Consider the following 14,297-nt stretch of genomic DNA (forward strand, 5'->3'; position numbering starts at 1 on the left):
TGCAAGGAATTCTGGGAATTCATACACTCATAACGTTCCTCCCCAGGGCAACAATGGAGCTGTAGCAATACTTCAAGTCTCGGCCAAGTTCAGCTAAAAAACCTAAGCAACGATCGTTCAGTGATCCGCATTAGGAGTCGAACGAAGGAGGTGATTCTTTTGAAGCAGTTTATTTGATTCATCGATTCAAAAGAATGTGTTAGGTTACGTTGTGAAACAGACGCTAACGTTTTATTCTGCTGTTATTGCTTTAATACTCTGAACTTATTTAAAAACGTTTTATGTGATTTGCTGGTTTGTGTGAATCAATTTACATGATTAACTCACGAGTCATTTAGAATGAACAAAACTGAATCATGTCAAAACAGCTCAAAATGAATTGGTGAGGTAATGAAAATAAAATGATTAAAACTGAAATGAAACTATCATCCAGCAAAGAAATGCTAGAGCAAAATATAATAATAATAATAATAATAATAATAATAATAATAGAATTTATGCTATTGACTCCAGGATGCATTACATATTATATTTTTATTTATAAATTAAGCTTTACCAAATAATTTAAATAACAAAAAAATGATTAATTTTAAGTAACAAATGAAAAAGCTATTATTGTGAATTCCTACTTTATTATTTATTAATTATTCATGTTATCTTTAATAGTAGTAGCTATACACAAACTTACAATAACAACCTTTTACTAATTTTGATTCATCTTCATTAAAGACACTCGTTAGTTATAAATCGATATAAAAAATAAAACGAAATTAATTAAAACATTTTGAAACTTTTGTCAAACCAAAAGGAGAATTTTCTAGAAAACGAAACAAGACACTAAAGTTATTTCTCTTGAAGCGGTGAATTAAACTTGTAGTAAAAAAGCTCTCGTTTTCAGAGCCTGAATCATATCTCAGAGAGAAAAACACACACTACTTCCAAACCACAACACTGACACTTATTAATCCTGTGCTTCAGGAACACGCTGGTGTCAGAGCCGATACACAGGTCGTAGGAAGAAAAGATGAAACTTGTCCAGCTCATTTTACTGGAACTGATGTTTTTGTCTAAACTCAGAAACCTAAAAATCTCTCACATAAGACTAGATAATAATAAAAAAAGACTCAAGCTCGCCGACTGACCCCAAGTTCAGCAAACATCAGCAAATCAAAATTGCTGCTCACAGCATCAGCAGCAGTTCTAGTGTCTATTGACCATTTAAATCAGACTGTACAGTACAACTAACCAACTAACCAACCAACCAACTAACTAACTAACTAACTGAGCACTTTTACTATTGCTACAAGTAATAGTAATAAAACACTGCCTGAGTCTGGTTTGGCTAATGAATTGTTCTAAATTGAGCTAAAAAACACTTCAGTTTATCAAATAAACAAACAAACAAACAAAAGTGTCCTCTTTTCTCGTCCTTTCTTTGTTCTGCTGTGATTAACACAAAGATGATCTTGAAGTACAAATCCTTCCAGCTTTTATAAGATCTAAAGAAGCTTTAGAGGCTATGTGCCAAACGCGCGCACACACACACACAAGCACACACACACACAAGCACACACACACACTAAAGCACACACACACACACACTTCGTTTACAGGTTTGTGAGTTACAGCATGCCCCCCAGCACCTCCACTTCCTCTACTGAGAAACTCATTATTTTGCTGGTGTTGCAAAAACCAGGCGGTTTGTGGCTTGTTGGGATTTACACAGGAATTAAATCCCGATCACAAGCCAATGATCTCAGCCTTGTATAAATCTGACAGAACTCAACCTGAACATAACCAACACCAACACAAGCATCAAACCCACAGTGATGAACGTCACCAAGAGAAAATGGGTTTTAACAGAAGAAAGACTTCGACCTGAGAAATTATATTCTAACATAAAAGAAAACACTCTGTGATCGAACACACTAAGGACAAAGTAAGATTTTAACGTTTTTAAGATTTTCTATATTAAAAAAACAAATATTCTAACTCTTGCAACAATTTTTTCAACGGAAATTTTCTGACATAAAAAAATTCTATTAATAAAAAACATTGTAAAGTAACATGACTGTAAAACATGTAAACATTAAAATATTTAAAATAAAAAAAAAAACATTCTAACCTAAAAAAAATCTAAAATAAAAAACTGTGAAATTCTACATTTTAAATTATTAATTCTAACACCAAAAAACATTCTAACATTAAATCTAAAAAATAATGATATGACCTTAAATGGTAAAAGAAATTCTATTAGTTAAAAAACACAGTGTAAAGTAATGTACTAAAAAGAATAAAAATAAAAAAACAACCAAAAAAACTAATAACAGCAATTCATTCTATTCCAATATAAAAAGAAATACTGAAGAACAAACATGAAAAACATGAAAAACAATGTTAAACATTTCTATTCTTAAAAATAAAAAGTTACAATAGAAAGAATAATAACTTAAAAGAAGCTCTAAACGAATTAAAGTTTAAAAGTTAAATATCGCTCTGTGTATTTCTCAGGATTGATGTGATGAGTGAACTTACCCGGACTTCGTGAGGATTTTCTACTTTGATGCCGCCCTGAAATCAAGAAGAACACCGGATTAAAACGCTCACAATGTTGATGAAGTTCAATTAAAACCAAAGAAATAAATCTGTACCATTTTGAGAGGTCGTAAAGATCCGACGAAGGGATCAGGAAAACCCCAGGACTCCGGACACGGATACTCTCCCACAGACAGGACCGACAACAGACCCTGGAAATCTGGATCACTGAAGACTAGCCAACTACACACACACACACACACACACACACACACACACACACACACCCACACACACACCCACACACACACAGACACACAGACACACACACAGACACACACACAGACACACACACAGACACACACACAGACACACACACAGACACACACACATTTTAAAAGCCTTAGTCCTTAGTCAATCTGCATTATTAAGGTTTTTATTAATCATCATTTAAAACTGATTCCTGAAATCATTTCCTGATAAAAATGACACACAAATGTATTCCGTTTTTCTATTTTAAAAAATGGGGCGTGGCCTCACAGATAGCAGCGACCGCCCTGGACAAGATATTCAGTTTACAGATATTCTGGCCAAACAAATCTGCACATATGCTATATAATCAAAAGTAAGTGAACCCTGTCCATCACAGCCATATATGGTTCTTATGGCTCCATGAAGACACGGTGTGGAGGTGAAGAACTGGAGTGTTCTGCACTGAGCCCTGACTCTGACTCAACACCACTGAACACCTCCAGGATGAACTGGAGTCTCCTCAACATCCTGAACATCAGAGTCTGATCTCACTGACGCTCTTGTAGCTAAATGAACACAAATCCACACAGACACAATCCAACATCTAGTGGAAAACTATCAAGAAGAGTAGAGAAGAGAAGAGAAGAGAAGAGAAGAGAGGAGAAGACAGGTGAAGAGAAGAGAAGAGAAGAGAGGAGAGGAGAAGAGAAGAGAGGAGAAGAGAAGAAAAGAGAGGAGAAGAGACGAGAGGAGAAGAGAAGAGAAGGTAAGAGAGGAGAAGAGAAGAGAAGGTAAGAGAGGAGAAGAGAAGATAGGTGAATAGAAGAGAAGAGAAGAGAAGAGAAGTGAAGAGAAGAGAAAACAGGAGAAGACAGGTGAAGAGAAGAGAGGAGAAGAGAAGAGAAGAGAAGAGAAGAGAAGAGAAGAGAAGAGAAGAGAAGAGAGGAGAAGAGAAGAGAGGAGAAGAGAAGAGAGGAGAAGACAAGCGAGGAGAAGAGAAGAGAGGAGAGGAGAAGAGAGGAGAAAAGAGGACAAGAGAGGAGAAGAGAAGAGACGAGAAGAGAAGAAGAGAGGAGAAGAGTAGAGAAGAGAAGAGAAGAGAAGAGAAGAGAAGAGAAGAGAAGAAGAGAAGAGAAGAGAGAAGACTGGTGAAGAGAAAAGAAGAGAAGAGAGTAGAAGAGAAGAGAAGAGAAGAAAAGAGAGGAGAAGAGACGAGAGGAGAAGAGAAGAGAAGGTAAGAGAGGAGAAGAGAAGATAGGTGAAGAGAAGAGAAGAGAAGAGAAGAGAAGAGAAAACAGGAGAAGACAGGTGAAGAGAAGAGAGGAGAAGAGAAGAGAAGAGAAGAGAGGAGAAGAGAAGAGAGGAGAAGAGAAGAGAGGAGAAGACAAGCGAGGAGAAGAGAAGAGAGGAGAGGAGAAGAGAGGAGAAAAGAGGACAAGAGAGGAGAAGAGAAGAGACGAGAAGAGAAGAAGAGAGGAGAAGAGTAGAGAAGAGAAGAGAAGAGAAGAGAAGAGAAGAGAAGAGAAGAGAATAAATCTGGAATAAGATATTCTACAGTAAATATGGGTGTGATGGGTCTGATAAGGTTCTCTGATGTTTTGGCATCAAATAATTTGCTTCTGCTCCAAATCTAAGATCTTTGCTGTTACAAGCCACTGCATTAAACAGTTCTGGGGCAGAAGAACATTGAAAGATCTCTAGACAGTAAAGTTATTAGCTCCAGACACGCACTAGCAGGTTTCAGACATTCCAGAAAAGAGGGAAATATAACCGTCCAACTGTCTCACTCTCTGAACTGCCAGTCTAACTCGCTCTCTCTCTCTCTCTCTCTCTCTCTCTCTCTCGCACTCTCTCTCTCGCACTCTCTCTCTCTCTCTCGCACTCTCTCTCTCGCACTCGCTCTCTCTCTCTCTCTCTCTCGCACTCTCTCTCTCCAAACAAGAACCCTTTAAAAAGAACCCAAAATTACACAAGAACTAAAACTACAATGTGCACAAAGCTGAATCTAATTGTCTGCTAATGAGCAACAGTCACATGCAGTACGTCTCTGCCAAATACCAGTGCTGGGCTCCACCCAAATCCTCTCTCCGCGCTCTCACACACACATACACACACACACATACACACACACACACACACACACACTCTGCCCGCTTCCTCTGCACTAAACAAACTGCTGTAATCTGAGAGCAGGACGAGGAACACTCACACTCCGGAGTGGACCTTGATGGATCCGGCACTGTGTGGACGTCCGAACGAGCCGAGCTCGATGATGTCATCGCAGAACGAGGACAGGCGGCCCAATCCGTTCGGTTCTGAGAAGAGTTCGATTTTGGGGAGGCTGTAGTCCTGTGAGATGGAACACAACATCAACAAAATTAACGTGAATACGTAAAACATAAATACAGAGTATACCAAGAATACACAACATGTACAAGTCACTGATAACAACTGGACTTAACTGTGAGATTACACACACACACACACACACACACCTCGGCATAAGTGCAAAATGAAACAACTACAGATGCAAATATTTTTATGACAAAGTAATACAATTAAATAAATTGTAACAAAATACATTTACTAAAATCATATGAAACAAAATGTTATTTAAAATAATCTCCGATTAAACTGACAAAAATGTAAAATAAAAAAAATCTATCAGATGGAAATGATATGAATCATAATTTAAAACACAACATAATAACGTTTAAATCAAACAAATAACAAAGAATTTTCAGTGTGTATTTCCATCATTTATAATATTATTATTATTATTATTATTATTATTATTATTATTATCATTAATAATAATTTCTTCTTTACAGATCACAGCATTCTTATTTTCAGAATATTAAATATTAACCAAACCCAGATTACTAAATACATTTTTTTTTTGGTATTTTAATTTGTTTTAGAAGAAAATGAAACTTTTAATTTGAATTTTGTTGTAATTTTGTTGTAATTTTGTTGTATTTTAGTTGTATGTATTCTTGGTATTTTTGACACCAAACACAAAAACCATAAACACATCACAGAGGATTAAAGCCCTGAAGGACGACACGCCGCCGACGCTCGTACGAGCTAAAACCAGGCTCTGCAAAACATTCCCGAAATCCTTTCTGGGATTTAATGATGTTGTTATGTTTCTCAACTGAATGACAATTTCTTAAAGTTAAAAGTCTCAGATTTCATAATAAAATCCAGCTGTATTTAAAACCTTTGTTTGTTTTTAAAGTAAGTGAAATGAATTTAATAAAATCAAAATAAAAACAAGAAAGAGCAAGAAATCAATTCCAAGATAACTTCAGAGAAATAAACAGCACAATTAAAAATATATATAAAGAAAATAAAAAAAGATGTTAATAAATACTTAAATAAAAAAGAATCCATTATTTAAATGATAATTATAATACAGAACTACCCATTAAGTTCAACTGTTTTGAATTAAATAAATAAATAAAATAAATGAATTTAAATAAATAAATTATATATATATATATATATATATATATATATATATATATATCTTGTTATAGGGAACTAAGAGGAGCTCCGTGATATCACACCACCATGTCATGGATTACTGAGTGTTTTATTCCTTACATAATGCCATTTTTTAATATTTCCTGCTGTTGCTACACAAATATTACACCAAAATCTAGAAGTATCTCATTGTCTCAATGTTACGATGGATTTCTGAGACACGTTATATGGTTCTCAAAGACATTCACCTCAGTTAAGTTCTGTGGTGTTATTAAGGATCTCCATCATATCTAATTATATTACAAGAAGCTGCTCGGCTCTCTGCAAGTCCTCAAGAATTCCAGAGACCTCGGAAAACCATCCAGCACCGGTGTGTCTGAATTCCTGTCCACGTTCCCAACCAAAACATCTAGCCCGATAGCTTCGGACTTTCACACATGACTGAGACTTTCACCTCCTTCTCAAAAATGTGGTGGACTCAGCATTACTGAGGATTTCTGGAAGCCTTCGCAGAACCGTGTAGTCGAATAAACATGCGAGCTAACAAAAGCAGCAGTCAGCATTCACAGCCCAATTCAATGTGAACCACAGAACAGCTTAGAAAAACTTATTCAAGCTTGTAGTCTCTCCTCTAGAATGTAGTTTAGTCCGTAACTTAAATCAGGAGAGGAATTCAGTATCCAGTAAATCCAGTAGATATCAAAGCCAACAGTGTTAATGGTGATTCCTCACCACAAAAAACTAACACTTCTTCTTCTTCTTTCGGTGTTTCCCTTCAGGGGTCGCCACAGCGAATCATCTCTTCAGAAATATACTGAAATAAACTTTAAACCTAGAAGCAATTACTTAAAAGTAAACTTTTATTTCAGGCACGTGACCTTGCTGTGACCTTGATCATGTTTAGATCAGTTCCATAATCAAATCAGTTCATCTGTTGATTACAGTGATTATCTCTGTATAAGTGCTACAAACATCCAGCCGCTGGTCAGGGTGCAGAGTTCACTAAAACCACTATAGCAGTGTTAATACCACAAACAATGTTGCGCTGCAGTTTTTAAGAAAATCATACAACAGAAAAAGATTTAGAAAACCAAACGTTCTGCACTTCTTTGCTAAACCCGTGACGTAGAAGCTCTTACCCTCACAGCCAGGCGAATGGAACCGATCACCATCGGTTTGGTCGGAATGGGAATCCCGTCCGGCCCAACTTCCTGGTCAGGTTCTGGCTCCACCCACTCGTTCACCAATTCCGTCGGCCCTTCCTCTAGCGCGATGGTCCGTCCTTGGAATCCTGGTTTCTCATAAAGCAGCCAGCTGAACAGAGCAGAAAGGCAGTGATTATTATACAAAATGTAATATTTATAGTTTTTTTTCCTGCACCATCGAACTTATATAGCTGACAAAGCAGACAGAATATTTCTAATAATATTTACCAGGTCAGGTATTTACTGTAGATCAGAGTTCTTCAATCGCAAGCAAACCAAATCTACGGGTTTGATGTCAAGCCTGTTCCAACACGTCTGATTTATTAAAGGGAATTATCATGTCTTTATGAATCCTGTAGAAGGATTAGACTTCTGTAATTTGGGGAATAAACCACCATAGAACATGGACTCTGAACGTTTGGAATTAAATTGATACAGAAATTGACGACGCTTCACTTCTGAATAATCTAAATTTATTTGCTCGACTTCCCATTTTTACCAGTCAGAAAGTTATTTTCTGTAATAAAGGCCTAAAAAAAATCTGTTTTGAGTTTTGAGCAGCAAAGAATTTGGGCCGCAACCTCAGGTTTGGGCAGCAACGTCAGGTTTGGGCAGCAACGTCAGGTTTGGGCAGCAACGTCAGGTTTGGGCAGCAACGTCAGGTTTGGGCAGCAACGTCAGCAACTACACATAAGTGACAAAGTTCTTTTCCAGCTTCATTGTCAATAGTGGCTGGAGGCTGTGATGTCTACAGTGCCAGACTCTGGGTGTGACCGAATTCACACTGCAACAGTGCATGTAAATTATTTTGCTTTAAAGGACAACTAAAAAATATCTGTGGGAGAAAAAAATACCCCAAATGCCAAGTGAATAATGATCCATTAAAACGAAAGCTAAAAAAGTCCAGGCTTTTTCAGTTTAGGTTCAACTTCCTGTCGTTTGAAATAGCTGTGATAACTTCAGTCCCTCGCTACAAATCGAAGAAATTAAATTCCGTACTCATTTTCGGAGCAAACTGAATTTCTCACCAGCCTCTGACAGCTTTCAGAGAGATGACAGGTGACAGGAGTAAAGATGTGGCGTCATCTACGTCCCTGAACACCTCGTATGCCTCACCGCCAAACTGGGCTTGCTGGAAGATGACCAGCTGTGAAGATACACAAACTCGTTAGAACATTTTCGCAATTTTATTACTTTGTCGTATCACGATGCAGAATTGTTCGTCACGGTACCTTTCCGGGCCGCTTGTGAAAGCCTCTTACTGTCGTTATCTGAAAAGAAAATATAAATATATAATTCTTGATTACTGCATACTGTAACACTGTAGCTACCACTATATAAAGTTGGTAGTCAGCACGTGTACCATATCGAACAAACACGATGTCTAACAAAGACAAAAAACAATATTTTGTTATTATCATTACGTAAAAATGCACGTTGTTGATTTTCGTAAATATTCATTCATTCATCTTCCACCGCCTATCCGAACTACCTCGGGTCACGGGGAGCCTGTGCCTATCTCAGGCGTCATCGGGCACAAAGGCAGGATACACCCTGGACGGAGTGCCAACCAATCGCAGGGCACACACACACTCATTCACTCACACACTAGGGACAAATTTTCCAGAGATGCCAATCAACCTACCATGCATGTCTTTGGACCGGGGAGGAAACCGGAGTACCCGGAGGAAACCCCCGAGGCACGGGGAGAACATGCAAACTCCACACACACAAGGTGGAGGCGGGAATCGAACCCCCAACCCTGGAGGTGTGAGGCGAACGTGCTAACCACTAAGCCACCGTGCCGTAAATAGGAAGTAGTAAATTAATTGTACTTTTTGCTTTTCAACTTTTCATTTTTTTTTAATGTTTAAAAACAAAAGGTTCACAAAAATATTTCATGTTCATGACGATAATTACACCTGACTTTGGAAATTATAGTTAATAATCTTAAGTGATTTGGAATAATTTACATCTAATATTTTCCTAAAAATGGCTTTAAACTAAAAAAAAAAAAAATAATTATTTATAGGAGAACCTGAATCCAGCCTGGGAGCTGATCTTCAAAAGGGAAAGGACTCATCAAGAGGAAGAGTTCTATTACCTGAGCAATAAACCAAAGCCCTGAGGGTCTACATTCCTCCAGCTCTGCTGTATACGATTCATGATTTGAGAGTTAAGAGGACGAGCTCCAAGAAAATATGATGGACATACTGTAACCTGTAGAAACAGGATCTTACAAGAAGTTCCTACTCACCTGAGTGTGTGTAGGCGGCGGTAGTTTGGTTTGTTGTTTTGGTGGTTTGGGTGGAAAGATCGGTTCTGAAGGCTCTGGAATCTTCTTCAGACCTTTATTTGTGTCTGGGAATCCAGAGCTGACTTCCGGCTGTATTGCAGGGATCTTGGAAGGTGTTTCTGCTTTTTGGGAGTTAACTAAAGCAGAAGGTTCTTGATCCATCTTCAGGTACTTCCCCAGGAAATCAGGAAGCTTGATTTCTGAAAAGTTAGGAAGGGGAGGCGGAGTGTGTGGGCTCTTTGGTGAGTCTTCAGAAACATCAGGTTGTAACTCAAGTTCCTTCAAGTTCCCTTCCGCCTGGCCTGGAGGCACAACTACAGATACAGATGTACTCGTGTTGTTTGTGTCTCCTGGTGTTGGAACCTGTTGGGATACTGTAGGAGATGTAATCTTGTTTGAAAAACTTTCATTCTGGGTTTGAGGTTTCCTCATGTTCTTAGAAGTGTTCATGAGGTTCGATAGGATGGACATTCTTTCTAACCGTGAAGGAACCTTTCCAGAACTTTCAGCACCTTGATCTTCCCCGTTCTCTGTATTTGCTGTGGTCTTTTCCTCACCACTTTTTTCTTGTCCCCGTTTGGAAGCCAGTGCTTTAAAAATCATACTATCTTCAGTTCCTTTGCGTTTCGAAAGCTGCTTATTTCTCAAGTCTTCATTTTTCTTCTTGATCAACATGGCTGGAGATAGATCTTTTGGGCCTTTAGTTTTTCTAATCCCAAACTTGAACTCCTCAGGATCAAAGGTTTTCTCAAAGTGATCTTCTTTAATAGCAGGCATGGCAAACTGAGGCAAGATCGCCCTAGACTGGCCATGCTTTTTAGGAGGAAAAGAGAAAGGAGAGCAGAGTTCCTTGATTTTACGTATGAAATCCTCAGAATCTTCTGAGGTGTCCAGAAGGGTATCATCACTTGCTGAGCAGTCCATTTTCCTTTCCATCTTATTTTGCTTCTTCTCAAAACCTTGGTCCACATCTAGCCAGCTAGATGGAGATGCACTTTCTGAAAGTTTTCTGGACACCAGTAGAAAGTCCTGGGTGGTCATTTTTGGAGGATTATTACTTGGAGGAAGTCCCTCAGACCTGGATAAATTCTGTGCTTGTGTGGGGTCGGGTTTACGTTTCTGGTCGATGGTGGTGGGTTTTTGAATCTTAGTTGTCTTCTCCATGTGGGAGGTCAGTTGCTCTGTACCTTTTGGATGCTCAGATGTCTTAACTACAGGTTTCTGATCAGGACGTAACTTTTCATTCTTGCTACCAGGTTTCATTTTAGTGTCTTCCTTGACAAACCCTGAGGCTGGTGATTTAAGCGCTGGCACTTCTGTATCAGTTATCTTTATGACTTTTGGTTCTTCTTTGAGGTCTGGAGTAGATGCAGGAACCTCAACCTCCTTGTGCCTTGCTTCTTCTGTGGTTTTAGATAGAGCGTTTACTGAAATAACGTTTGTCGCCATGTTTTGTTCTTCACTCTCAGTGTTTGTGGAGGATTTTGAAGTATCCTGTGTGTCTTGTGCTGAACTGGTCTGCTGAACGGTTTCAGCCTTGAAGTCTTTGTTCTCTACATGGATGCTGACTGTTGCTTTGACTGACGTCTCTTCCACGGCTTCAGGAGTTACTTGCTCTGTGCCTGGAAGCGTTTCTTTAACAACATGCTCTGGTTTTACTTGAGACGTACGAATATCCAGGGGTTTTGTACCTTGAGGGTCATTTGGCTCCGTGTCTGGTTTAGTTTCAACAACAATCTTTTCAGAACTCACCTGATCAGATACTTCTTGTGGAATATTTATTCCTGCCTTTTGCTCATCAGATTTAATGCTCACCTCCTGCAACTTGTTAGGTTTGTCCACTTCCTGATTGGATGTTTGACTTGGAGTCAGATCTGAAGTACGGACCACTTCTTCGGCCTTGTTCGCCTTCTCTTTAGATGCTTCAGGTTGGGCTTTTAAGTCTGCTTTATTCTCCATCGCCTCAACATGTGCTTTATGCAGTTCTTTAGCTTTGTCTCTTTTCTTTTCAGACACCTGATCTGCACTGTGATCCCTGGTCTTATCGATGCTTTGCACTTTGTCAGCCTTTTCTTTTTTACTTTCAGACACTTGAGATGAAGTCTTTACAAGTTTAACTGTTGTGTTTTCTGCATTCTGAACATCTTGGGCTCGAGTTTCCTTTTTAAAGTTTTCAGGTGAATTTTTCAAATCTTTAGACTCTCCTTTTGTCTTGTTTTTAGCTTCTACTGGTTTCTGTTCAGCCTTCGGTGTTAATTTGAAGTCTGCTTTACGGTCCTCGATCTTATCGTCCGCAGCTGGCGCTGGTTTAGTCTGGACCATTTTCACTTCGGTCTCTTGAGTTAATTTTAAATCTGCTTCAATCTCCTTGTTCTTATCATTCAAACTTTCAGGCTTGTCTATTTTTTGCTTAGACACTCGAGACGACGTTTTCGAGTCTGATCCTGCCAGGTCCTTTTCCTTTTTAGATGCTTCAGGTGGAGTTTTTAAATCTACAGTATGTTCTGTGGTCTTCACAGTCACACCCTGGGCCTCTTTGGCTACATCATCATCTTCAAGAGCTCGAGATGAAGGTCCTAAATGTGCTGTAGGCTCTGTAAACTTTACAATCACATCCTGTATCTCTGTTTCCAGGTTCATGCTCTGCTCCTTGATTTGAGCCTCACTAGCCTTGTCCGTGTTCTCTTCAGGCACTCGAGCTGACTTTTCCAGGACAGTAATATTCTCTGTCGTCTTCACGTTCGTGCTCTGTTTTTCTTCTGCGTCGTCCATGTTCTGCTCTGACACTTCAGTAGTCTGAGAGTCTACAGCGAGTTCTGCTTTCACTTTTTCCACCTCGTTTCTAGATTTAAGTTTAGCCGTATGTTTCAGATGTGGAGAGGATTTGGTTTCTGTTGAAACCTTTACCACAGAATTTCCAACAGCTTGGTCACGTTCAGCAGATTTGCCAGGGCTGAGACGACCGTTGACTGAAGATGAATCATCGTTCATTGGACTGGCATCAGAAAGCGAGGGTTGCTTGAGTGAGTCATCTTCCCCGTAATCAAATTCGTCCTCTGAGGGCCGTTTATGAGCGCTAGGCGGAGTCAGGCGAGGCAGCTTGCTTCCTGTTGGCGATGCTTCAGCCTTGGGCTTTTTTGGACTCTTCGGCCCGATGAGTCTAATTTCATTTGTAGCCTTGTCCTTTGTGCTACTCTTTTCTGGCTGCTCTGCCTCTGAAGGCGTTTGAGGCTTGTTATCCGTTTCAGTTTTGTTTACTTTAGAGCTCTTACTCAGTGACAGTTTTACTGATTTACTCTTGGGAGTTTTTTCAGTAGGAGTTTGTGGCTGTGTTTTTGACTTCACGCTTTCTTTAGCGTCACTTGTTTCCTTAGTTTCCTGTAAAACGCTAGGAAATGACGGCTGCTCTGTTTTCTCCTCAATGTATTTTGAATCGTTTCCTTTCTTCTGGTCTTTGGGATGAGAAGGTTTAGGTGCCTGACTCGGTTCTGCCATAGCTGCTGCTTCTTTAATGGGTGACCTGGTCTCGCTTTTCCCAGGCGGTGATGTTGGTGACTGGAGTTTTGTAGCACTGTTACTTGAGCTGGATTTACTTCTCTCAGCCTGCGCAGTCTCACATGTCCTAGCTGGAGAGGAAACTGACGCATCAGGTGACATGCCTGTGTTTAGTGTCTTGCTTGGTTTTGGCAGAACTTCAGGTGCTGTTTTCTTTGGAATTTTTGACTTGTCTGCAGGCTTAGTGAACACATTAGGCAGGTCTTTTGTTGTCGGAGATTTACTTTGCTTTTTCTCAGTCCCATTTTGTGCAGGCTTTTTTGGGGTCTCCGCTTTCTTGGCCTCTGCGTGGCTTGTAACTCGACCCGCACCTGCTTTTGTCTTCGGTGCCGCTAACGGAGCTGGGCCTTTTCCAGCAGCCACTGCATTTGTTCTGCTGATTGCTTTGTCCACGTGTGTGGACGTCGCGGCCGAGGTCTGCCGATTGCTATCCCCTGAACCCGTATCTCTGATCTGTCCCTTGTATCCAGGCATGTCTGGGAAGTCCTCTTTAGGATCTGAGATGTTAGCAGGAAGCTCTAAGGAGCTCTCTACATCATTAAGCTCCTGTTTCGTGTTAGCTTCCTCTTTTACGAATACATCATCTCTTTCACTTATAGAAGCATATGACTGCTGGTCAGGCTTTTTAATTTCCACACTGATGTTCTTGATGCTTGGCAGACTGTTGGGGAAAAAGTTATGTTTAGAGAAGAACTGAACATTTTTCATAGCTTAGTCACAAAACCCAAATGGAGGATATGTAAACATTGATATAGTTCAACACACAGTATAATTATCGTCTTCAAATGCAAATCTGATTATACCCAAATCCTTTGTTCGAAGCTGTCCACAAAATCCCTAATTATAGTCCCGAGCAACAACCCAGTGTTCTCTAAACAGAAAACAAAGCAACTGTAGTAATAAATGACTCATCTCAGGCTTAACAAGACATTCCACAACACCACATACTTTAGCCTACAGCTTCA

At 39.5% G+C, this 14,297-nt stretch overlaps 1 protein-coding gene across 2 annotated transcripts in view; it reads right to left on the minus strand.

Moving 5' to 3' along the window:
* crybg1a (crystallin beta-gamma domain containing 1a) overlaps window positions 1-14,297 on the minus strand; it is an 81,231-nt gene that overhangs the window by 15,429 nt on the left and 51,505 nt on the right. For both annotated transcript variants that reach the window (XM_060880627.1, XM_060880628.1), the window contains 7 exons: window positions 9,739-13,993; window positions 8,714-8,752; window positions 8,510-8,628; window positions 7,416-7,590; window positions 4,997-5,136; window positions 2,652-2,778; window positions 2,536-2,571 (listed from right to left, as the gene is read on the minus strand). In XM_060880627.1, the coding sequence (XP_060736610.1) occupies window positions 2,536-2,571; window positions 2,652-2,778; window positions 4,997-5,136; window positions 7,416-7,590; window positions 8,510-8,628; window positions 8,714-8,752; window positions 9,739-13,993 (4,891 nt within the window). The remainder of the gene's footprint in view (window positions 1-2,535; window positions 2,572-2,651; window positions 2,779-4,996; window positions 5,137-7,415; window positions 7,591-8,509; window positions 8,629-8,713; window positions 8,753-9,738; window positions 13,994-14,297) is intronic.

Source organism: Tachysurus vachellii, chromosome 10, assembly GCF_030014155.1.
Source record: "Tachysurus vachellii isolate PV-2020 chromosome 10, HZAU_Pvac_v1, whole genome shotgun sequence".
NCBI classification, from domain to species: Eukaryota; Metazoa; Chordata; class Actinopteri; order Siluriformes; family Bagridae; genus Tachysurus; species Tachysurus vachellii.